The sequence below is a fragment of the Brugia malayi genome (genome assembly GCF_000002995.4).
Source record: "Brugia malayi strain FR3 genome assembly, contig: Bm_v4_Chr3_scaffold_001, whole genome shotgun sequence".
In the NCBI taxonomy this organism is placed as follows: domain Eukaryota; kingdom Metazoa; phylum Nematoda; class Chromadorea; order Rhabditida; family Onchocercidae; genus Brugia; species Brugia malayi.
The window spans coordinates 10129928-10157373 of NW_025062477.1; the positions used below are offsets into that span (position 1 = coordinate 10129928).

General features: G+C 17.4%; 2 protein-coding genes across 2 annotated transcripts; both read right to left on the minus strand.

Moving 5' to 3' along the window:
- Positions 1-214: 214 nt before the first annotated feature.
- On the minus strand, positions 215-9406 carry Bm11718 (Uncharacterized protein; the record flags this gene model as incomplete). Its single annotated transcript, XM_043080733.1, has 14 exons — positions 215-333; positions 786-1016; positions 1415-1516; positions 1879-1968; positions 2184-2268; positions 2556-2694; positions 3483-3555; positions 4048-4162; positions 4972-5094; positions 5646-5753; positions 6008-6278; positions 6641-6777; positions 8405-8492; positions 9309-9406. The coding sequence occupies 14 exons, from the start codon at positions 9404-9406 to the stop codon at positions 215-217; spliced, it is 1779 nt and encodes a 592-aa protein (XP_042936667.1).
- Positions 9407-19924: 10518 nt separating this feature from the next.
- On the minus strand, positions 19925-26719 carry Bm17657 (Uncharacterized protein; the record flags this gene model as incomplete). The annotated part of the gene is made up of 12 exons (XM_043080734.1): positions 19925-20043; positions 20277-20366; positions 20836-20920; positions 21035-21167; positions 21631-21703; positions 23017-23131; positions 23695-23820; positions 24260-24364; positions 24923-25157; positions 25758-25894; positions 26253-26337; positions 26643-26719. 12 exons carry the CDS (start codon positions 26717-26719, stop codon positions 19925-19927), a joined length of 1380 nt encoding a protein of 459 aa, XP_042936668.1.
- Positions 26720-27446: the final 727 nt, after the last annotated feature.

The window sequence follows — 27446 nt, forward strand, 5'->3', positions numbered from 1 at the left end:
CTTACCCGAGATTTCATTTTGTATTGATTTCTTATTTATTTACTTCTTGCTTGTCTTTGATAATGAATTAATTTAAAAAACAAGCAAATAGCCTCAAAAAAGAAAGAAAAAGTTAATTTCTTTCTTTACTTTTTTTTTTCAAATAATTTCAATTCTTTTTTTATTAATAAATTATTTTTTTCAATTTCAAAAAAAAAATTTTTTTTTTTTAAATTTAACAAAAACGACATGAACGAATGCATTGTTGTTGCATATAAGTTTGAGCTGTTAAACAAACATTTGGATTAATTCGAATCCAATTCATACACCACGGTGAAATATCTGTGCATATTCCTGAAAAATAATTTTTTTTTTTTTTTAAAAAAAAAAACGGAAAAATTTTAAAAATTTATTAAATTATGATAGTAAAAAAAAAAAAAAAAGTATTTGCTAACAATGTTAGCTAACAAATAATTTAATTAATCAATCTTATGAGAAATTATCACTCCAATATAATAAAATTAAATTTCACATTTTGTTTTAATAAAAAAAAAAACGAAATTACCAACTATTATTAATTTTAATGAAATACAATAAAAAAGCAAAAAAAAAAAAAAAAAAAAAATGAATGAATAAAGAAAATTGATTTGAAAACAACGAAAAGTAAACAAAAGTTTAAATTTGAAAAGCAAGAAAGGAAAACGAATAAATGAAATTTTTAAAATATTAGCAAAAAAAAAAAAAAAAAAAATAAAAAAAAATAAAATTTAAAAATAGAAAAAAAAAGAGAAAACGAAAAAGCGTACTATTTTGAAATTGTTGTGAAAATTTACGTCGAATAATGCTATGTCTTTGTTGTAAATTCTCCAAATGATAATTATAATTGATTGGTCGCAATGATTGTGATTTCATTTGTGGTGGCGCTGTTGTCATAAATTTTCTTGAATATTGAAGCGGAAAATGAAATGTTGAAATACGTTTTATAGCTTTTGTTTCATTATAATTTAATTTAAGTGGTATATCTACTGGTCGTACTTCTGAAAAAAAATAATTGTAATTATTATTTTACTTTTTTTTAAAAATTATTGTAATTAAATTCTTTATTATTATTATTATTAAATTACTATTCCAGTTTTTTATACAAATAAATGAAATGAATTTGTTAAAATATTTGATTTAAATGCTATATTTATTGGTGGTACTTTTGAGAATAATATTTATAATTATTATTTTAAATCTTTTTAAAATTATTATTTTACATTTATTATTGAGTTATTATTTTAGTTTTTCTTTTCTTTTTTTTTTTTTTCACAAATAAAATATAAAATAAATTTAGTATTTTTTCTCTTTCGTTTTTTTTTTTTTGAAAATTTTAACAATTTTATATTTATTTTATTTTTGAATAAATTATTTAAAAAAATAATAATTGATAAACTTTTTGATCGCATAACTGCATCAATAACAACTCGTACACCAGCCCATGTCTCACGACCAGTTGGTATTAATTGTCGACGATCCAAGAGAAATCCATCAAAATCTAAATTTCAATTTTTTTTTTTTTTTTGTAGTTTAAAATTTTTTTTATTTATTTCAAATAATTTTTTATAATTTATTATATTTAAGTGATTTTTATAATTTAAGTATTTAAATGATTTAAGTGATTTTAGTGATTTTTATAATTTAAGTATTTAAATGATTTAAGTATATTTAAGTGATTTTAGTGATTTAAGTGATTTTTATAATTTAAGTATTTAAATGATTTAAGTATATCTAAGTGATTTTAATTGATTATATTTATTAAGTTTGAAAATTTTTCTTCGAATATTTCAATTAGAATTTTCCAATCAACATATTCCCAATGATATACTTAATTAAATATCAATTAATTAATTAACTAACCATTTTCACCTGGCCTTAATTCAAGCAAATATACAAATTTCACGCCAGCTTTTGATTTAGCCCAATCATCTGAACCACCTGATGATGGATCTAAAAAAAAATTGAATTTAATATTATTTCCCTTTTTTTCTTTTTTTCATTCTTTTTTTTTTTGAATTATTTGTTATTCAAAAAAAAAAAAACTACAATTAAAATTCATTTTTTTCATAAAAATACTTTTTTCCACTTTTTTTATTGGGAAAAATTAATCAAAATAAATTAAATTAAAAATAATAAAAAAATAAATAAATTAAAAAATAGTATACATAATATATCAGCTCCAGTACCAAGTCGAAATTTTGTTCCATAAACATTTTCAACTGCTTTCACCGCTTGTTTTCCAACTTTTTCCTAAATTATATCCTTTTTTTTTTCTATTTCAATTTTATCTAATTCATATTATTTAATTTATCTAAGATAAAATTTATTAATGGAAAATAAATTATTTTTACTTCTATTTCCTATTTTAATTTATTAAAATAAAAGTCTAAATCAAAAAAAAGAAAAAAAAAGACAAATTTGTTTTATTTTTCTTTTAACTCATTATCATTAAATCTATTCATATTTCATACTAAATAAAATATTAATTAATCTTAATTAAATAATTAATTAATTAAATATGATTAATTAATTCTTACAAGATCTTTCACATCATTTGGAAATGATCGGCGCTGATGACCGTATGGATAAATCCACATTTGACTATATGTGTGCAAAGTGATAAATGCATCAATTTTACCAAACATTTCCGCTGATAATAATTTATCACGTATTGCTCTAATTAATTAATTAATTAGTTAAACATAATCATTTTACTAATTAGCAAAATTATACGACAAATAAAAGGTATGCAAAAATTTAGCTGAAAGAAATTATTTTATTATTATGATTAATAAACTAATTTTTTTTTTAATATTTTTTTTAATAAATTTTATTTAAATTTTTGTTTTTAAAAAATAATAAATTGCAAAATATTTTATTATGTAATTATTTACAAATTTACATAAAAAAAAGGAATATTTTGATTGTCAATTTTTATTTACTACAAAGTTTATTTAAAATTTATTAAAAATTTTTTTTGTTTTTTTTGATTTCATTTTTTGCCAAACATATGATAACATTTATCATAATTATCACATTCCATTCTTGCTAATTACTTTCCTTTTTTTTGTTTTTTTTTTTTTTGTTTTGAAAATGTTCAAAAATAAATAAATAAATGTTTGCAAGTGAACAAATAGATTAGATTAACAGGTAGATAATTAATTTTACATTCTTAGGTAATAAAAATTGTTGGAATTTTCATGAAAAAGAAAAAAAATGAGTTAAAATTAAATTTGCAAAAAAAAAAAAAAAAAAAAAAAAAAAAATTTGTAGCTAAATTATTTACTAAATATTGTAAAATTTTAGTATTTTATTTTTTTTTTTTGAAAAATTACTAATAGAAAATTAAAGCATATGACAATGCTTAATAGTGATTAATAATCATATTGAAATTATTTTATTAATTATTTCATTAATTTAGTAATTAATTTTTTAGGTAAATTATTTCATATGATAATGATAACCTTGTTTCAGGTTCACTAAATGGTGCATTACCATGATAAATTTCAGAACAAATATGTGAACTTGATCCAGTTTCTGTAATTTAAAAGAAAAAAAAAATTAAATTAATTTAAAAGTAAAAATAAAAAAGAAATTTTATTTATAATTTTTTCATTTAATAAATCGACAATTTTACAATTATAATTTTATTTTACAATTCTCATAAATCTTTGTTAAAAGAGAGAAAATAAAAAAAATTTGCTTTTTTTTTTGACTAAAACTTAAGATTTTTTATCAAAAAAAAAAAAAAAAAAATTGCATTTATTAATTGTAAGCATTTTTTTGATTAAAAAAAAAAATTTAATATTTTAAAAAGTAATTATATTTTAAAAAGTATTTTACTATATTTTACAAAGTATTAAAATTTAATGTTTTAAAAAGATTAAAATTACCAATTTGTTTTCGTTTATTGTCGTTTTTTCAATTTTAATAGAAATATTTACTTTTTATTTTATTAAGAATTAATTAATTTCTTTTAAAAAAAAAGTTCAAAAAAAAAAAATAATAAATTTAAATTCTTAAACAAACCTCCCCAATAAAAATCAAAATTTCGATTTAAATCCACTCCATTACAACAACGTTCACGATACCAACGATCTTTAAAACATACTTTTTTACCACGATTTTTACGCCAAAATCTTGCCTTAAAAAAAAAAAAAAATTTAATTTACTGATTCGTATTAATTTTTTAATAAAAATAATTATTCGAATCGAAAATAATTTGCATATGTAAAATAACTAAATGCATCAAATTGAATTGCATTAATTTCTAATAATAATAATAATAAACAAATTATTGATCTAATCAATTTATTTTATATTTTTTCATTTTATTTCTTTTTTTTTTTTTTTTCACATAATGCAAAATTAAATAAAATCTAAAAAATCGTAAAGGCTTTTTTTTGCCTTTATATTAAAATAATTAATAATAAGTTAGTATCATTCTTGATACTACTACATATTACTTATCAATCTTAATCATGATATTACTGCATATTACTTATCAATCCTAATCATGATATTACTACATATTACTTATCAATCTTAATCATGATAGTACCACATATTATAACTTATTAATCGGTGATATTACTATGTATCATTACTTATTATTACTAATTAATCAGTGATATTGCAACATATCATTACTTATTATTATCAATACTTATTAATCAATGATAATACCACATAATACTACCTACTGATCAATGGTATTGCTATATATAATTACTTATTAATCAATGATAATACTAGATATTATTACTAATTAATCAGTGATATTGCAACATATCATTACTTATTATTATCAATACTTATTAATCAATGATAATACCACATAATATTACCTAATAATCAATGATATTACTATATATAATTACTTATTAATCATTTTTTTCAAAAAAAAAATTCAAAGAAAATAAGTTATAAAATTTTGATATATATTTTGAATACATGTGGTGTAAGATCGGATCTCGAATATTCATAACCATCCGGATTGACAACCGGTACAATGTAGAAATTAAGCGTATCAATGTATGATGTAATTTGTGAATCAATGCCATATTGTGAGATTAACTGAAATTTTTAATGTAATAATTATTTCTTCGCTTTTTTTGTTAAAAAAAAAAATATTTTAAAACTGTAAATAATATTTATAACGAACCAAATTAACAACTGGTAATTAATATTATCATTACTTATTGGTAATATTATTACTATTCATTACTTATTAGTGATATTATTATTATTATTATAATTAATGATTTTAAATTAAATCATTTACTATTTCATTTTATATAATGATTCAAATTTTTTTTTTTTTTTTTAAAATCAACTTATCTATATGCCATCAACAATTGTAAAAAAATTTTTTTTCCTTTGTAAATTTTATTATTTACTGAAGTAAAAAAAAAAAAATTCAGTAATAAAATGAAAATAGAATTTAAGAAAATAAAATTTTGAAATTTTATTATTTCTATTTTTTTTTTTTTTCACTTCAAACTAACAATTTTTTCTTCTTATCTTTTCTAATTAACAATTAACAACATTTTATTCATTTTTTTTTTCTAATTTAATTTTTTAACTTTTTTTTTTTTTTTAAAGTGAAATATTAGTGGTATAATAACCTGATCAATGAAATATAATGCTGTATGAATGGAGGCCCATTCTCGAGCATGTATTCCAGCATCAATCCAAATAATTCGTTTATTAATCTTATCAATTGGATTTCCAATCTTTAAAAAAAAAAAAAAATTTAATTCCAAAAAAAACTTTTGTAAACATTTGAATAATATCAAAATTAATTTTGCAAAAAACAATTTTAATAAAACTATCAATAATTAATAATGATTAATAGGAAAAAAGAAAAGAGTGAAAAAAAAAAGGAAATTAATTAAACATTTATCACTTATCAAAAATTTAAAGTAAATTTTAAATATTTAGAAAAAAAAAAAGAAAAAAGCAAAAAAGAAAAATTTTTATTACAAACTTTAATGCCTTTAATATTTCGTCCCTCAAATGTTTGTCCAATTGTAAATACTTTTGCAATATTTGAATAAAAATGTTCAATTTCATTAAGCCATGAAATGATTGTATCATACGAGTGATAATCACCAAACTTATATTTTGCTTTATTTCTAATTAAATTAGCATCTTTTGAACGTTTCATAAATGATTCCATAATTGAATTAAATGCTGTCACTGTCGCATAATTTTGTCCATCACTCTTCCTTGGTTGTCCTTCTCGTTCATAGATCAATCTGATAAATACTGATAATATTTTAAAATTATTTCTGATTAAAAAATTATCAATTAATTTAAAATTATTTCTTCATCATGCAAAAAATTTCATTTATTAACAATAATATTATTTCAATTTTAAAATTATTATTAAACTAACAAAAAAAAAAATTAAATTAGATGATATGTATATTTGATGTAATATGCAAATATTTTTATTAATTTTTGATAAAAAAATTATTTCTGAATTAATGCATAAATTTAAATTATTGGCAATAATTTTGATTTAAATTTAAAATTACTGTTAAAAGAAATTGCAAATTTAAATTAAATAAAAAATGTTAGAAAATTATTTAAATTATTTACATTTTATCGTACTCACTTCTCAACATCATTGATGATAATTTTAAAAGTGATATTATTTTGTTTAAAAAAATTTGCTAATGAATGAATCACTGATGATTGCAACATAATATCAACTGCTTGTCCAATACCTGTTGGTGCACGCCAAAAATTTAACTAAAAAAAAAGAAAAATAAAACAAATTTAATTTAAAAAAAAAAGTGAAAAAAATTAAAAATAGCAAAAAAATATTTTATTAAATTAAAAAAGTTAATAATTTAAAATTCACATTTTTTTTTTTTTTTTTATCAGAAAACATTAATTATTAGTTATTCATTTAGCATTAAAACAATATATTTGCTATTGTGATATCAAATTTAACAAATATTTACATTATTTTATTGTCACAAATATTAATTATTTTGGCTAATGCATAGTAAATTCAAAATATTTTAAAGTATAAAATATTTAAATAATCCATCAATTTAATTTTAATTTTGAAAATTAGAGCATTGAAAGTTAACAAATTATTACTTTTTGGTAAGAATTATTTGTAAATGATAGCAACAATAAACATATTAGATAAATGTGAATCTTAATTTCAATTTAAAATTCATTCAAATTCAAATTGGAAATGCTAATTTTTTTTAAAAAATTTAAATTTATTATATTTAAAAAAAATTTAATTTCATAAATAACTTCGATTATACTTTTCAATTTTTCGTCTTTTTTAAATTTCATTTTTAATTACATTTTAAATTCGTACAAAAATTTCAATCATACAAAAAAAAAAAAAAAAAAGTTTATATTGCGATAGATCAGTTTGTTTCGTTTCACATTCATTTAAAATAAGTTCATCGAACCAAAAAATTAATTTTACTTTTTTTTTTTCTTGTTTTTAGTTCTTTTATACAAATTCAAAAAATATTATTCTATTTCCCTCCCCAAAAAAAAAGTTGAAAAAGAAAAAAAAAAAAAAAACTAAAATTAGATGAAATAATAATTTAACAGTTAAAATGATAAAATTTAATTTATTATCATCAAAAGTACAATTTCAGCTTTTTTATCAATTTTTAAATAACGACGAAAAGTTAAAAATTGCAGTAATTTTGTCAATCTTTTGTTTTCATAATAATTTTTTTTTACTTTTTTCCTTTTTTTTTTTTTTGAATTTTGACACTAAGAAATTTACTTTTTGGGTTGGATAAATAATTTAAGTCAAAAAAAAAAGTAAAATTTATTTTAATTTGCTTTTTTTTAATCTTAAAACTATTTTACAAATGTTTAATACAACGTATTTTGTATAGTTATTTCGAATTTCCGGATATTTTACAATGATTTTTAACAGAATGAATTAATTTTATGCAATTTTAATTATTATTATTATTTCTAAAAGAAAAAATATTGGAGAAATAATATAAACAATAATCATTAATGCAAGCGTACATTTACAATTTTAATTAAATTAAATTAAATTTGTTGTCAGAAAAAAGAAAAAAGCGACTAGCTTATTTAGCTTAACTGATGAATGAATATTTTTGAAGTTAGCTTCAATTTTTTTTTTTTTTATATTTTTTTAATCTTTTTTTTTTTTTTTTTAATTTCAAAGATTAACTTTCAAACAAAAAAAAGATATTTGCAATATAATTAATATACAAATAAGATGAAAAATTTTATAAAAATTTAAAATAAAAATCGAAAATGAAATTTTATTAGTGCTGAAGCAATAATATACATTGTTGATGAGATTTTAAAAGTAATTAAACAATTAGAAATAAACAAATAAACAAATAAATGAATGAACCTGTGATTCCATTGATTGGTAGAATAATTCATTAATAATTGCTAATTGATTCTTATATTCTGGTACAATTCGTATAACTTTATACTTTCTAAAATAAATTTAAAATTTGAAATATTTGTTTGGCAAAATTTTTGAGCATTTAAAAAAAAATAGAAAATTTTTGTAAAAAAAAAGTAAATTTTACTTATTTTTGTTTCATCTTTGCAAATTTATTTTATCATATCTCTAATACATTTTTATTATCATTTTTTAAAATTATTGTCATTATTAAAGCATTTTATGGTATTAAACTTAATTACGCAGAATATTACGATAATTATACGATTGTAAAATAATAAAATTTTTACGTATAATACAAGTACACGTACGTGTGTTATCGTCTCTTACAGCTCATTATAGCTGTTGGTTGTTGATTGTATATGACATTAACGGTTGCTGTATATTAAATTTTATGCTATATAAATATATATATTTTTCTAAGTAACATGTTACGTATCATATTTTATAATAACAACGATAATAGTAATAATAATAACGATAATAATAATATAAAAATCTACCTCTCATATTTAGTAATAATAATGATGATAATAATAATAATGATGACGATAATGACATAAATAATAACATAAAAATTTACGTCTCATATTTTATAATGATAACGATAGCGATAATAATAATGATAGTAATATAAGAATTTACCTGTCACATTTTATAATAATGACGATGATAATAATAATAATACAAAAATTTACGTGTCATATTTTCCAATAATGACGATACTGATAAAAAGAATGATAATAATAATGAAAATAAAAATAATAACGATAAGAATAATAATAGTAATAATTATAAATAATAGTAACAATAATAATGATAATAATAATAATACGAAATAGCTTACTGACTATCTGATAAACTGCCTCTGATAAGCGTCGATGTGTTTGATAAGAGAAGAAAAAGCACAGAAATGCTTATTCGCATTAAATATCGTCCAACCATCTTACTTACTTCAATCGTTATCGTTTTTTTTTCGCTTCAGTTTATGCTAATCGCACTACTTTCTGCAATTACTAATTTCATTTGCGCCGAATAATTACTTTTTAATATGAAAAAGAAAATATTAAAATAATTATGATAAAATTACAAAATTTAAAAAAAAAAAAATGGAAAAATTGAATTAAATAATTTGAGAAATAATTTATCAAATTTTTATAACAATAATAAATAATAAAAATTAACAGAAAATAATTTTTTTTTTTTTTATTTACGATAATATTTAACAAAATAAAATTTAAATTTTAGAGCAAAAAGTGATTTTTTAATTAAAACAATAAAAAATAGAATGATGTAGAAAATGCATAAATGTAAATAGTCTAAACTAGTTAAATGAAAAGATTTGAATGAAATAGAATTTCTCCCGGGCAATTTGTCGGGTAGTGAAAGGAGAAGAAAAAAAAAAAAAAAACAAAACAAACAAACAAACAAACCAGTTTCATATTTTATTTTATTTTTTTTTGATAAGAAAAGGAGAAGGAAAAGGCTAATAAGGGAAATAATTGAAACTTTCAGAATAACCTGTTATTATTTTTATAAATTTAAGATAGCAATGAAATAACATCAAATTTATGTTAATTGCAATTTTCTTTTTCTTTTTAACTTATATAATTTAATTAAAATATTAGTAAGTAAACGATTAATTTCTAATGAATTATCAATTTATTACAGTGAAAAAAATTTTTTTTAAAATAAATAAATAAGCAAAAATATTTGTCAATTTTTTGTCCAAATTTTTTTTTTTTTTTATTTTTTAAGAAATTTGAGAAAGAGCTAACAGCGGAAAAAGTGGGAAAAGTAAATAAAAAGCGGAAATGAATGAATAAAATAGAAAAAGGGAAATAAATGTAATATTTAAATTAAAATTTGCTTTTTTTAATTAATGGTAGGAAAATTTTGAATGAAAGTTTGAAAAAAAAAATTCAATTGATATTAAAAAATAAAAAAAATAACTTAAAAATAATTTGAAAAAAAAATTAAATAAATCATCTAATAACATTATAAATTTATTAAACAAATTTTTTCTATAACTAATTAACTAATTACTATCCTTAATTAACATTGCTACAATATTTGATAGAATTTATTTCTATATTATAAGAATACATTTATTACAAAGTAGAAAATGCATCAATTTTAGTATTCTGTAAATTTTTATTAAGAAAAATCAAAAGTAATAAAGTGTTAGAAAAAAAAAATTTTGAAAGAAAAATAAAGAGAAAAAAATGGTAGGAAACAATTTTTATTATTACATATAATTAAATTATGCTTAATTAATTAATTTATCAAATTGTATAAATTAATATATATTAATAAGAAAATCGAAAAAAAAGTGTTAAAATGTTACAAAATTATAATTTAAGAAGAAGGGAAAAATTTTTTTTATTTTATTTCTAATCTTATTTTTCTTTTGCTATATTAAAATATTTTTTTTTTTTGATTTCCCTGAAGTAATAAGTAAATTAATTAATTAATTAATTAAAAATTAAAATAGATCATCTAATATCATTACAAATTTATTGAACAAATTTTTTTCACCAAATATTTTGTTTATTATTTTTTTCCATTTATTTTTATTGTTAAAAAGAGAAATCATTTCATTCTGATTAAATAATAAATAAATAAACAAACAAATAGGTAATATCATTACAAATGTAATGAAAAAAAAAAAAAATTTTTTTTCTAATTTTAAATATTTCATCAATTATTTTTTTCTATGGCTTTTTATTATTAAAACGTAAAAATCATTTCATTTTGATCAAGTAATGAATAAATAAACAAATATATTAAAAAAATTAATTAATTAGCTAATCAATTAATTAATTAATATAAATATATGTATACCACAAACTATTTAGTCTTTTTTTCAATATTTTAAAAAATAATTTTTATACAATTTCTTCCTTTTTTTTTAGTATGATTTATTTTCTTTTATTTTATTTTCGTCTTCACTTTTTTTCTTTTTTTTTTTTTTTGCGATTAGCATAAAAGATAAGAAAATTTAAAAAATTTTATTAAATAAAATAGAGAAATGTTAGAAAGAAGAAAATAGCTCAAGGTTAAATAGTCTTGAGGAAGGGAAAGGTAAACGTGGGCTTATTTGTTAAAATTTGAAGAAAGGTAGGTAAATTGAGGGAAATGGTAAATGATACGGAAAGGTTAAATAATATGTATGTGTGTGTATGTGTCATATGTATGTGTGTGTATGTGTCATATGTATGTGTGTGTCTGTGTCACATGTATGTGTGTGTCTGTGTCATATGTATGTATGTGTATGTGTCATATGTATGTGTGTGTATGTGTCATATGTATGTGTGTGTCTGTGTCATATGTATGTGTGTGTATGTGTCATATGTATGTATGTGTATGTGTCATATGTATGTGTGTGTATGTGTCATATGTATGTGTGTGTCTGTGTCATATGTATGTATGTGTATGTGTCATATGTATGTGTGTGTCTGTGTCATATGTATGTGTGTGTCTGTGTCTGTGTGTGTCATTTAAATGATTAAAAGAGAATTTGACCTTGATTATAAATCATCAATTGAGATAAAGATACGATAAAAAAGGGTAAACAACTCTCATTTACATTGCTTTCTTTTTTTTTTTTTTTTCATTTTTGTTTCTCTTAAAAAAAAAAAAAAAAAAAAAAAAAAAAAAATGAAAAGTTTAAAATTGAAATTCCAGAAATTTTGATTTAAATCAAAAACTTGTTCATCTTACAACTTTTTTTTTTTTCTTTTCTAATTTGAAATGTTTCCTTTTTTTTCTTTTTTTTTGAAAAAGAAAGAAGATATATTTGAATTCGTCACCTTTTCGTAAGTTTTTTTTTTTTTTGTTTTGTTTTGAAATGTTTCTTTAAAAATTAAAAAAGCGAAATATATTTCAGAATTTTTTTTTTTTTTTTCATTTCTTTTTTTAAATTGCTAAAAGATAAGATTGAAATATTATCAAAGTTAAAACTAATTTAGTATTATTTAAAAAAAAAAGGAAAAAAAGAAAAAGCATTATGCAAATGAGAAAATTCAATAAAAATTTCCTGTGGGATTTGATGTCAATTAGCTAATTGAAAATTTTTTTTGATAATAAATTTAATAATTTTAATAAAAATTTTTTTTCTAATTTAATTTTTAATTAGTTAATTAAATTTGCTCTTCTTTTTTCTTTTGTCTTTTTTTTTTTAATATTTGAAAATGTTTGGAATTAATGGAAAAAACTTTCAAATAATATTCGAATAATTAAATTCTCGTCGCAATTTGTTTATAATATAATTTCATTTTTGATTAAATTATTAAGCTAATATGCTAATTGAGTTTAAATAATTATTGAAATTATTCCAATTATAAAGCAATAATATTAAATTTTAGGTAAACTGAAAAAATATGAAAACTTTTAATTTGATTGATCTAAGCTATATCAAAAATTATGCCTTTCAGTTGGTAATTAAAAATTAAAAAATAAAAGTGAAAAAATTTGCTAATTAATTTAAATTAATTATTTTAATTATTGGTAAAATCAGCAATTTGTCTTTGCTTTCTTAATTTATACAAATTAATTTAATTATTTCAATCAATGATAAAGTACGAAGATAATTTAGCTAAATTAAATTAATATAATTTTCAAGCATAAATTACGATAATTTCAAAACTTTAATTAAAATAATTTCAATTGCATAAACGATGAATATAGCATAATTATAATTTGCATAGATTTTTTTTAAAAATAATTTTAAAATTATCAAAAAAAAAAAAAATTTTTTTGAGCAGCAATATTATCAATTGTTTATGATATCACTGAAATAACACAAATAAAATGTTTAACACAACGAAATTAATTTGTTGATTAAAAAAAAAAAAAAAAAAATTTAATCAACAAATATTCAAACATTTTAATTTGTAAAAGAGACAAACACATGTGACAATGTAAATCAAACAAAATGGATTAGTGTTAAAGTTAATTTGAATATTTCATTAATGCTATGTCAAATTAAATTTTATTTATTATTATTATTTTTTTTTTGATGACATCAGATGACATTTAAATATTACAATTGTAAAAAGTGAAAAACAGATCGAAAAAGGAAAAAAAACAATTTTTTTTGATAACAAATTTTCAAATATTTTAAACAAAAAAGTTATGAAAAAACAAAAAACTTTTATTTTTGAAATCTTTTTCTATTTTTAATTTTTATTTTTGTTTTTTTTTAATTTCAAAATTAATTTAAATGAAATAGCTATGTAATACACATTAAACCAGTTCATAAATGAGCTACTTGTATTATCTATCATTAATTGATCTTTTATTATCTTTAAATGATAAAAGGAATTTCTTCTTTTTTTTTTTTTAAATAAAAGTTAAAATCAAAAGATTTGAAAAAATTTTGTTTAAACGCAATCACACACAAAAAAAAAAGAAATAAAAGATGAAAAAAAAAAAAAAAAACAACAAAAAAAAAAATTTATTTCAAAAAAACAAAAACATTTAATTTTAAAAAAAAAAAGATGTAAAAGAAGTATGGGATAAAATTAAAAATGATAAATAAAAAATTTTATTTGAAATGGAATATAAATATTTATTTAATTTTATTGTATGCCCAATAGATATACAATAGGAATTCATTTATGATTGCATTAATTTTATTAATTTTATTTTAAAATATTACAAAAAAAAGAAAAATAACAGAAAAAAATTTTTAAAAAAAAAAATAAATTTTAACAATAACAAAGAATGCAAAAAAAAAAGAAAAAAGAAAGAAAAATGAAATTTTGGAATAATAATTTAACAAAAATAATCTTAAATTCCAAATAAATTTAATTATTAAATCGTCGAAATAAATTTAATTATTAAATTTACGTAATAATTTTAATTATTAAATCGTCGAAATAAATTTAATTATTAAATTTACGTAATAATTTTGATTATTGAACCGTCGAAATAAATTTAATTATTAAATTTACGTAATAATTTTAATAGAAGATAAATTGAATGATTTAAAATTTTTACCCTAAATGATTAGTAAATAATTAATTTAAGAGATGAATTTTATTACATTCAATAAGATTAACACAATATATAATTTTATTTAATTAATCACTCTTCCGTATTATCTAATCTTTGCAATCCGGTTTTACTAATGCTACGTACATTCATGTAAAAACCTGATCAGATCAATATTATTTAGCATTTTTAACTAAAATTACATTACAATGATTTTCTAAATAATCAAAATAAAATTAAAGTAAATTTCAGTTAATAAAAAAAAAAAAGAAAATACCGGAAAATAAGAGAAGAAAATAGAAAAAATGAATGAAATGAAAGACGAAAAAAATGAATAAAGCAAATTTTTTTTTTTTTTAATTAAATTTTAATTAGAAAGAAAATAAAAAATTAAATTAATAAATTAGAAGAAAGTTATAATAGATGAGCCATTTAAATATATAAATTTAATTTTTTTTTCTGGAATCATTTTTTAATTAATTAATTAAATAATTAATTTAAATTGCAATTAGCGCAAGAAAAAAAAATGAAAAAAAAAGCTGAAGCAATGTATTATATATTATTTGGAAAATATAAAAAAATTCGAATAAATGTTAAATAATTTGTGATATAATTAAGCAAAAATTAAAATGTCAAAATTAAGTTTAATTTGTGTTAAAATGTTTAAAATAATAATGAAAAAAAAGAGAAAATATAAAAATATATCACGAATAATTTATAAATATTTGTGGAATTTTAAAATTTCATTTAAATTATTCTCTAAATTTACTTTAATTTAGCAAAAAAAAAAAAAAAAAAGGGAGCGTTGTTATAATTATTTAATTTAATTATAATTACAAAATTAATATATTACTTATTATTTATATTTTAGAAAAGCAAAATATTTTTATTTTTAATTTTTCTTTTTTTTTTTTTGTATTACTAAAAGTATTACTTTTTTTTGTATTACTAAAAGGAATGATTCATTGTTGTATTTTTTTCTGATGAATAATGTATGTAAGATTTAACTAAATTAAAATTTTGAAAATAATTAGTGTAATATTTTTAGATTATTTAAAATTGTGAAAAATTAGTGTATTTATATTAATTTAGATAAGTAAAATTGATATATTCCAATCAAATTAAAATGATGTACTCAAACTAAATTGAATAAATAAATAAGAAAAATTAATGTATTCAAATTAAATTAGATAAATAATAAGTAAAATTGATGTATTCCAATTAAATTAAATAAATAATAATTAAATTTGATTTACTCAAATTAAATTAGATAAATAATAAGTAAAATTGATGTATTCCAATTAAATTAAATAAATAATAATTAAATTTGATTTACTCAAATTAAATTAGATAAATAATAAGTAAAACTGATATACTCAAATTAAATTAGATAAATAATAAGTAAAACTGATATACTCAAATTAAATTAGATAAATAATAAGTAAAACTGATATACTCAAATTAAATTAGATAAATAATAAGTAAAACTGATATACTCAAATTAAATTAGATAAATAATAAGTAAAACTGATATACTCAAATTAAATTTATCACAGATAAAAACACGTTTGCTAGTAACCTTTGTAATTCAAAATATGATTTAATACATTTCACAGTTGTGTATGTGTGTGTGTGCGTGCATGCGTGTATGTGTATGTGTGCATGTGTGTATGTCTAAACCTCTCTTTTGCTCTTTTTCATTCTCTCTTTTTTTCTGTTTATCATTTTTTTTTCCCTAAATTAAATTAAAATTGATAAAAAACATTGCAAAGGAAATGTGTAATGAAAGAAAAATTATGACAATTGCGCCATTACAATTGCGCAACTAAAGAATTTGTAATTTGTAAATCATTCAAAAAAAAAAAAAAACTTACATTTTCTTAATATCAGCAGTTAAACGTAAAATTTTAAAATTTCACCACTCGTAATAATTAATTTTTTTAATTAAATAAATAAAACACAAAATCTAAATTGTAAAGCTATAATTTTTTGATCATTAGAATAATTTTTAAAAATTTTTTGATTTTTTCCTTTTAATGAAATGAAAGAAAAATTGTTATTCAATTAAATATATATCATTTAAATTTTAATGCAAAATTTTTAATTTCAATATCTTTTCAAATTCTAATCCTTTTATTTTTCAATAATAATAATAATAATAATAATACTAATAATAATAATAATCCTTTTTGTTTTATTATCGAAAAGAATTAATTCATCAATTTTATTGATTTTCATAAATGACTTATCTTCTAATTACAAGTTAGAAATTAAAAAAAAAAAATTAAACTAAAACAGCAAAAAACAGACAACAAACCAACACAAAATAATAAATAAAAAAAATAATCATGGTATTTCAAACCAAAATTAAAACTAATCATAGAAAAATAAAAAAACAAATAACTAACACCTAAAGATATTAAGCACCAAATATTTTGCTAAAAAGTTTTCATTATTTCAAGTTGAAATGCTAGGCGCAAAAATGCAAATATTCGATTTATATTAATTAGAATTGATTTTTCATTAAGTTTATTTCATTAAGATAAAATTCATTTAAGACACAGAAAAAGAGAAAAGAAAAAAATTGAAATTAAAATTTAATTAGGTATACAATTGGCACAACTAAGTGTATTTCACTTTTCATTGCATTATTTTTTTTTATTTTCAAATTTAAATTTTTTCACTTCGTTGGAAATTTTTAAATGAAAAATTTTTGAATTCTTTGTTGAATTATTCAACTGTGCTAACAAAGAGTTCAAAAAATAAAAATAAAAAAAAAAAAATAATAAATTGATTACTTTAACTGTGTGAATAATTCAATTTCAAAAATTTTGTATTTCGTAGGAAAAAAAAAATTGGTCGAAAATTTTATTAATTCGATTCAATTCAATTTAGAAAAAAAAAAAAGATTTTGTAAAATTAAACAAAAAATGTATGAAATGGAATAAAATATTAAAATTTGCTTCTATCATTGGAATAAAATATTTGAAAATTTGATTTAATTCTTTTAATAATCACTACAATTAATTTTCTTCAAATTTTTTTTTTTTTAAAAATTTAATTGTAAGTTTATAAATTTTACGTAAATTATAATAAAATTAGTAAAATTTTTGCAAAGGAAAGGAAAGCAAAATTTAAAACTCTAAAAACTTACATTAATTATTATAATAAAAAAAATTAGTATTAAAAAAAAAAAAAAAATTAAAAAAATATTAAAAAAAATTTTTTGTATAATTTCTTATTTGAATGAAAATTTTTAATTAATTTTTTTTAACAAGAATTAATATTTTTAATAATAATTAATTAATATTTGTAAAATTTTAAATAATGTTTATAAAAAAAAAAAAAAAAAAAAAAAAAAAAAAAAACAAGTCAAACAATTCTATGAAAACAATTTTTATTTCAAAATTGTAAAAATTTTAAAATAAAAAATGAATAATTCATTGAAGAAGAAAAATTTGTCACAATTTCATCGTCTCTTTCTCTTTTTTTTTTTTTAAAAAAAAACAAAGTTCAATTTATTGCAACATAATTATTCATTTTTTATTAAATATACCTGTCATTTGATCATTTTTAAGTTTTATTCATTGCAATATTTTAGCTAATAAATTTTTAAAATTAATTAATTTGTTAGCGCTAATTTATTTATTATTATTTTTTTAAATTAGTTCTATTTAGTTGGTAGTTTTTTCTTAAAAAAAAAAAATAATAAACACTTAAAAAGCAAAAATTAAACTATAAAAAATATTTGAAGAAAGAAAGTTTTAAAAGTGCCTTAGAGTAATAATGTTGAAAAATAATTATTTTTAGATTATGTAAATTGTTTATTTTTTTATTTTTTATTAATTCATTTTTTTAAAAAAAAGGAAAAAAAATTTATTTTTTTTAATAAAAACAAATATTTTTTATTATTTTTTCCATTTTGCTATCATTGTTATATTATTTTATATTTGTTTATTATAATTATAAAAGTTATAATTAAAACTAATTGTTTATTATTTTTCTTTCATTTCATCTTTCAAATATTAAAAATGTTATTCGCATAGACAAAACAAAAAATTTTTTTTATTTTCTATTTTGAAAAATAAAAAACAATTTCAAAAAAAAAGGAAATTTTTTCATTTTGAAAAATATTTTAACATTACAAATAATAATACAAAATATTTCAATAATACTATATCAATATCTGAATTTAAAAAAATATTAATTATAAATATAACAATATTTTAAAAAAATATATAAATACTAAAATACATATATATATATATATATATTCAATTTATTAAAAAAAAAAAAAACTGAGAGAGAGAGAGAGAATTTGACAGAGAGAAAGAATGAAAGAAAGAGGTAGAAAAGGGTAAAATGGTACAAATGAGAAAAAAAAACATCGAATATTAATTATAAAATAAAGTATGAAAATTCTTATTAACATAAAATTTATTCATTTTTTTTTCAACAAATTTTATTTTTTAATTGTTTTATTTATTTATTTTTTTTAAAGAGAAAATGTTAATATTACTTTTAAAAAAAATTGGTTTTTTTTTATAGGAAAATGTGATTAAATTAAAATTTAGCTATAAAATTTTGTTAATTGTTTACAAAACTATTAATATTATAATTTAGTTAGTTACTTCACCACAAAACTAAAAATATTATACATTATAATTTATTATTTATTGTTATTATTATTGTAAATTATTATTATTAATTTAATTATTGTAAACTAATTAAACCAATAATAATTAATTGAATAATATTTATGCAAATTCATATTTTATATAAGGGAAAATAAGAACAAAAATATATAATATAATTAATATTTATTATTTATTTTTATTAAAGCGATTTGTTTATTAAAATATTTTCAATTTTTCGAAAATTTCGAAAAGGTGAAAAATTTTTAAATAACCCAGTTCAAATTCAAACTGTTCACTAATGCCTAAGCCTAAGCCAAAACCTAAGCCTAAGTGTAAGTCCAAGTCTAAGTCAAAACCTAAGCCTAAGCTTAAGCTTAAGCCCAAAGCCTAAGCTTTTTAATAAACTATAGATAAAAGACGGAATTAAAAATGAGAAATTAATTTTTTTTATTTTCTATCAAATATAATCTAGAAAAATATGAATTTATATGCTATATGCTTAATCAGTAATATTAGAATAATTTTGCTTTATTTATTTCAATTATTTATTAAATTTAAATTTAAACTCTAAAATTTAAAATGGACTTTTGTTATTTATTAAATTAACCATTGCTATAAATGCTTAAAAATTTGGATGAAAAAGCAAAATGGAAAGAATGAAAAATGCAAAATATGTTATTAAACCTATTTTATTCTTAGTACTAATTAATTAATTAGTTAATTAATACTTATTTATTAATTCCATTTATTTAAGTATTACTTGTTGAAGTTTTTTTTTTTTTTTTTGAATATATATTTAAAATTATTTGAAATCACTATCACAGATATGCTAGTTACGGCTTTGCTTATATTCCATAATTACTTTATCAATGACCACTTTGATACCTTCGTATGTTTCTCGACCAATTGGTATAAGCTCTCGTTTATCCAAAATGAAACCAGCATTTGCTAAAAGTTAAAAATTTTATATTTAAATCAAATTCTTTCTCTTTTTTTGAATTAAATCAAAATCTAATTAGATTATTTAAGTTAAAAATTAAATTAATTTCACACTTAGAAATAATATTCATCTTTTAGCACTAGTTTTTTATCTTTAATTCAATTTTTCAATTAAAAATTTAGTTCATTTTTCAATTATTTTAATTTAAGAACAAAAAAATAAAATAAAATGGTAAACAAACATGATTTCGATGGACGTAATTCAATTGTATATGAATATTTTACATTTGCTGATTGTTTAGCCCAATCAGATGATCCACCAGAAAATGCATCTAAAAATTTATAATTTTAATTTTTCTTTTTTAATCAATTAAATTTCAATTAATTTAATAATTTCACATCATTGTTCGTTTTTTTTTTTTTTTTTTTTTTTAAAGAAAAATAATCCATTTTAAACAGTTAATTAAATCAATTAATCTCTGTCTACCTGAAAATAACTTCCTTCTTATTTCAATAAAAATTTTTCTTCCAAAAAATTTGCAAAATTTAATTTTTCAATTTATCTATTTATTTCTTTGCAAACTATTTTATACGATTAGTAATATATTATTTTCTATTTTTAATTTTTAGCTTTAAATTTTTGTAATAATCATTTTTATATTTTATAATACACTTTAATTAATTTCAATTGCTGTATTTTACACTTTTCAATTTACAATTTATGAATTATTTCAATTATTAATGATAAAACTAAATTAAAATTTTTAAATTAAAAAAAAAAAAAAGAAAAGTAAAACCTACATATAACTTCAGGTCCAGTACCATACTGATATTCTGTTCCATATAATTTCATTAATGAATTTACACCTTCTTTTGCAACTGCTTTCTATTATTATTAGCATTAATTAATTTCTATATTTAATTAAAAATTAAGTACAATCAATTAAGCAATTTTTTTATTTCTAATTTAAAATTTTAATTTAAACATTTTAATGCTTACCAATTCATCAATATCCGATGAATACGTATTTGCTGCATGTGAATATGGATAAATCCATAGTTGTGAATATGTATGTAATGTTATATATGCTTTTATCTGTTCACGTAACGGTAATAATGCATCACGTACGGCTCTACAAAATGACGGTAATATTTAGCGTCACGTGAAAAAAAAGTAAAGTATTAAAAATTTCTGATGTCAATAAAAAATTACACAAAATTTCATTTTTTTATTCCATAATTCAATGTATTTCAGTGAAATAAATAAATAAATATTGAACAAAAAAAAGGAAATAATTTTTTTTTGCAAATTTTTTTATAAATTTTATAAATTTCATCCATTTTTTTTATAAATATTATTAAATATAGTAGAAAAATAAAACAAAAGAAAGATGGAAATGCTTAGAAAAAATTTTATCATTGTGATAATTTAATCATCAATTATTGTTTACTTATTATTTTTTCAAAATACTTTAATTAAAGTCTAATAAAATTATTTCTACAAAATAATTTTTTCCTAAAAACTTTAAAATAATTTTTTTTTATTTTTTGAACTTTAAAATTGTAAAGCAAAAAAAGAAATTAAAAAGGATTAACTGTGTTTCCGGTTCGCTAAATGCATATTTGCCACGGTAAATATTAGAACATGGCGATGAACTGGAACCGATTTCTGAAAAGTATTTCCGGTAAAGTAAAAAATTTTGTTTTATAAATAATAAACAGAATTATCGATAATTCAAAATTTTTAGAAATTTAAAAAAAGAAGCAAAAAAAAAGAAAAAAAAAAAAAAAAAAAAACAGAAAAGAAATGCTAATAAGAAATGATAAAGCATAAAGAAAATTTCAAAAATTTAGGAATGATAAAATGAATTTTAAAAAATTTGAAGGAATAATAAAAGTAAGTTACTTAAAGTAAAAAATTTTTACAATTTTTTTTTTTTGTCCTTTTAATTTATTTGAATAATTTTTTTTTATTGATATTAATAATTAAATATACTTTATACTACAAACAAACAAAATTATTCTAATTTCAATAATTTTAGTCTTATTTTGTTTTTATATTTTCGTCAACAAAAATTAAATTTAATATCTTTTTTTCTTATCAGACATTTTATTAGAGATAAAATCTACTGTTTCTTATCAAAAAAAAGAAAGTGAAGTAAATTTTGTTAATACTTTAAAAGTATTTTGAAATTTAAATAATAGCAAAATTATTAAATCGATTATTTCAAATTTATTTCTAATTCAATAGCACAAATTTTTTAACACTTTTTTTTTGATTAAAAAAAAAAAAATTATCATATATTTCTAACAATTTTTGTTATTTAATTAAATGATTAAAACAACAATTGTCAATCATTTACAAAAGGATATTTCTTGCTGTTTAAAATTTAAATCTTAAATTTGTAATAATATATAAAATTTGAAATTTGCAAGAAAAAACAAAAATAAAATTTAAATCTTAAATTTGTAATAATATATAAAATTTGAAATTTGCAAGAAAAAACAAAAATAAAAATTTAAATCTTAAATTTGTAATAATATATAAAATTTGAAATTTGCAAGAAAAAACAAAAATAAAAATTTAAATCTTAAATTTGTAATAATATATAAAATTTGAAATTTGCAAGAAAAAACAAAAATAAAAATTTAAATCTTAAATTTGTAATAATATATAAAATTTGAAATTTGCAAGAAAAAACAAAAATAAAAATTTAAATCTTAAATTTGTAATAATATATAAAATTTGAAATTTGCAAGAAAAAACAAAAATAAAAATTTAAATCTTAAATTTATAATAATATATAAAATTTGAAATTTGCAAGAAAAAACAAAAATAAAATTTAAATCTTAAATTTGTAATAATATATAAAATTTGAAATTTGCAAGAAAAAAAACAAAAATAAAAATTTAAATCTTAAATTTATAATAATATATAAAATTTGAAATTTGCAAGAAAAAAAACAAAAATAAAAATATTACCACCAAAATGAAAAGCAAAATTTCGATTTAAATCAACTCCTTTGCAATAACGTTTTTCACCATTTTCCCATTCATAATTTATTGTTGATCCGCGACTTTTGCGCCATAATCGAACCTATCAAATAACAATTAAAAACTAGAATTTATTTCTTTTATTTTTTTTTTCTTTGTTTATTTTATTTTTTTTTTTTCATTCTTTACACACAAATTTAATTTTAATTTTAAACACATCCATTTATTTTATTTTTTCTGTCATCGCATGAATTCAATCAAAAATTATTGTTTTATAAATTAAAAGACAAAAAAAAAATTTCTTTGTTTTAATAAATTTCAGAAATAATTAAAATAATTAAAAATTAAAGATAAAATTTGAAAAAAAAATTTTAAATTTTAGTAAAATTATACGATATATTTATCAAAATTATCTAATTTTTGCATTAATTCCAGTTTTTTTCTTTCTTTTTTTTTTTGCTCTTTTTTTTTTTTTTTTTGTCCATTGTGATGCAATCCGGTTGATATACAATTAAACTGTATCCGGTTGACATACAATTAAACAGATTGAATTAATCAAATTGTATTGAATTTATTTTGTTGACAAGGAAAGCAAATAAAAAACAAATAAAAAATTTAATAGTAATTATTTTTTCTCATTCCGATAATTAAATATGCAAAATTTACGGATGGATCATTTGGTTTTGTTTGTGTATATTCATAGCCATCCGGATTTAAGCATGGATAGATGTAAATATCCAACAATCTCAAATATTCTCCTATTTTTGAATTTGAATTATAATCGATAATTAACTGAAAAAAAAAAAGAAATTTGCTAATGTCAAATAGATTTTGTTATAATTTTGCATTATGAAATTTAAATTTTTTTGAAATTTTAATTTTATTCTTTGATTTAAATTTATTATTCTTTGATATATGTTTTTCTTTTTTTTTTTATTTTTAAGTCATTTATTTTTCATTTTTAATTTCTTTTTTTTTGTTTTTTTCTTAATGAAATTTTTAAATTATAAAATAAAAAAAATTGTTGCTAAAATATGGTTAATATATGATCGTAATAAGAATTGTTGATAAAATAATTATTACATATAAATTTTGGTTAATTAAGAAAACCTAAAATAGAATAATAATTATTTCTTAAAAAAGCGTAATATTAATTGTTTAAACTGAAAAATTAATTAAATTAAAAAGAAAATTTTTTTAAACAAAAAAAAAAAGGATTTAATAAAAATACTTGTTGAATTAAATACAATGCTGTATGAATAGCTACCCATTCTCTGGCATGTATACCGGCATCTAACCAAATAACCGGTTTTGAGGTAACATTTTTGGTACCAAGCTTAAAAATTATATCAATTTGAAATAAAAATAATTTTATTTATTTTAATTTTATTTCATTTTAAATTTTAAAAAATTTTAACTTTTTAATTTTTTTTTTGTTTTTCTAATATTTTTTCTTTGGTTTTCGTTTATCTTATTAAACTGACTAACCATATTATTTATTAAAAAAAAAAAAAAAAAAAATTGAAAATAAAACAAACAAACAAATAAATAAATAAGTAATTAATAAATAAATAAACAAAATTGTATTTCAAAATATAACTACAAAATTTAGTAGAGTATTATTAAAATTTATTGTTTACATAACAAGTATAATAGAAAGTAATTATCATAAACATATTTAAATTTTATTAGTTAAATTAATAGTAATAATAATAACAATAATAAAATTATAATTTTGATACAAAATTAATTATTCAATTAATAATGCAATGATATTTGAAATTTAATGCCTTCAAATTAAATTATAATAAAATTATAATTTTGATACAAAATTAATTATTCAATTAATAATGCAATGATATTTGAAATTTAATACTTTCAAATTAAATTACACCTTAACACCATAAATAATTCGTTCTTCAGCTGTTGTACCAATACTTTTAACTGTCACAATATTATCATATCGTTGCTCTAAATTTTTCAACCATCGAACGATACTATCGTAGGAATTATATTTGCCAAGAAAAATATTTGAATTTCTATTATTGTCATCCCAAAATCGTCTTTCTCTATTATTATCGAATAGCAAATTTCGTTGTCGTTTCATTTCTTTTTTATTTTTTAAATATCTAAATTAATTTATTACAACAATTATTCATAGCTATTTAATTTTCTTATTTTTTAAATATCTAAATTAATTTATTACAACAATTATTCATAGCTATTTAATATTCTTTTTTTTTAAATATCTAAATTAATTTATTACAACAATTATTCATAGCTATTTAATTTTCTTTTTTTTTTTTTAATTTCTTACTTTAAAATAGAAAAAGTAAAGTTTGAATTGGTTAAAATTCAAAGAATGCAAAACGAAAAAAAAAAATTTCTTTTTATTTGCTTTCAAACTTACTTTGTTATTTATAAAATAATAAATAATATATCACTGAAAAAAAGTGTTTAATTGATGAAATTTAAAATTTTGAAGCATAGAATAACATTTAAAACCGAAATAATTACAGAAAATTTATTAAATTATAAAAAGAAAAAATAAAATTACATAACATTGAATAATATTAGATTATAATTTGAGAAAAAAAAAATTTTTTTTCAAAAAAAAAGAACAAAAATGATAGAATTGATTTTAAATAAATTCAAAAATATATTTATGAAAATTAAATGCTTAGCTTATTATTAAATTTGATAAAATTTTTTAAAACTGATAAGCTTACTGTGCAAAATCATTGATTTCAATATGATAAGAAATTGATTTTTCATTTAATAACCGATCAAATTTTTTCATAAAACCTGGATTAATCATAACATGAATAGTTTCATTAATTCTTGTTGGTGGTTTCCAAAAATCTGCCTGAAATTTTGAGCTAAAAAAAAAAAAAAATTTTCCTACTTTTATAGTTTCTTCAATTTGAATTTCAAATATTTATTTTGCAGTTGTAAACAAACATAATAGAAAAATTTTATTAAACCATTTTTTTTTTTTATAATTACAAATTATATTATTTTTAAATGTAAAATTTTTAAAAAAATTTTCTTTTCTTTTTTTTCTTAATTGCATTTGATTACTTTTTTATTTATCATTTAAAATTTTATTTTTCACATTTATCATTTACTATTGTTTGTTTATTAGATTTTATCATTTTAAAATGAAACAAACTGTCAAATGAATAAAATATAAAAAACAAAAAAGTGAAAAAAAATTTTTATACCATTTTATCATCGTTAAGATATAATGCTGACAAAAATTGAATTTGTTCAATATTAAGAGGAGTAATTCGAAGAATAGTATAATTTCTAAATAATAAATTAAATTATTTTTAAAGTAGCAAAAGAAAAAAGAAAAAAATGGGCAAATACTAAATAAAATTAAAATTTTAAAAGAAAAAAAAATTATTTTTTCAATTTTATATCATATTATATATGATCAATAATAATTGATAGATATTAAAGTATTATTTTTGATAATTTTATTTATGATAAAAATTATCAATAAATATTATCAGTTGTAGTAATATCAATTTTCATTTATAATAAACTATGAAATATGATAAATTATGATTTTAAATTATAATTATCAAATTAGTATAATTCAATGAAACCTTTCAATTCCACCTGCGACAAAAGCGCTTTTCTCTGCCGCTACTAATATAAGAAGAATTGAAGAGAGAATTATCATAACTTTATGCATAAATATGTTTATTTATTGATGTGATAACAACAGTGATAACATCAATAGTAAATAAAAATAACTGAAAAAGAAATTTTCTTTTAGAAATTAGGCATTGATATGAAAAAGTATTGCATAATTTGATAATTAACAAAAGAAAATATATAATTAAATTTTTTTTTTTTTTTGATAATTTTGTTTTTTTTCTTTGTTTTATCAAATTATGAGAAAATTATCATTAAATCACTGATAAAATCAATTTTTTCTTTAGCATAGAATGAAAAAAAATCTTAATGAAAATATTTTTTTGCTGAAAGATAAAAATGTTAAATTTAAAATTTAAAACAATTAGTATTGTCAGTTTAATTTTTATTCCTTATTTTTTCATTAGAAAAAACAAAGTTTAAAAATATATCGCAAAAGTAATTAATTTATATTAATTCAAATTAATTATAAATTAATATTCAATTACATATGTAATTATTTGCATGCGAAATTGTTAACATTTATTGATAAAATAAAAGTAAAATTTAAACTGTTCAAAAATAAGTCAATGAAATATTAGCCATAAAGGAAAAAACAATAATATATAAATATTTGAAATCAAATATAAAAATTTTATTTTATTTTTTATTTTCATTTGTTAGAAAAAAAATTTTTTGATGCAATAATTATTTTTGTTTTACATTCATAATATAATTTTTTTGCTTTAAAAATTTCGGAAAATATTTATTTC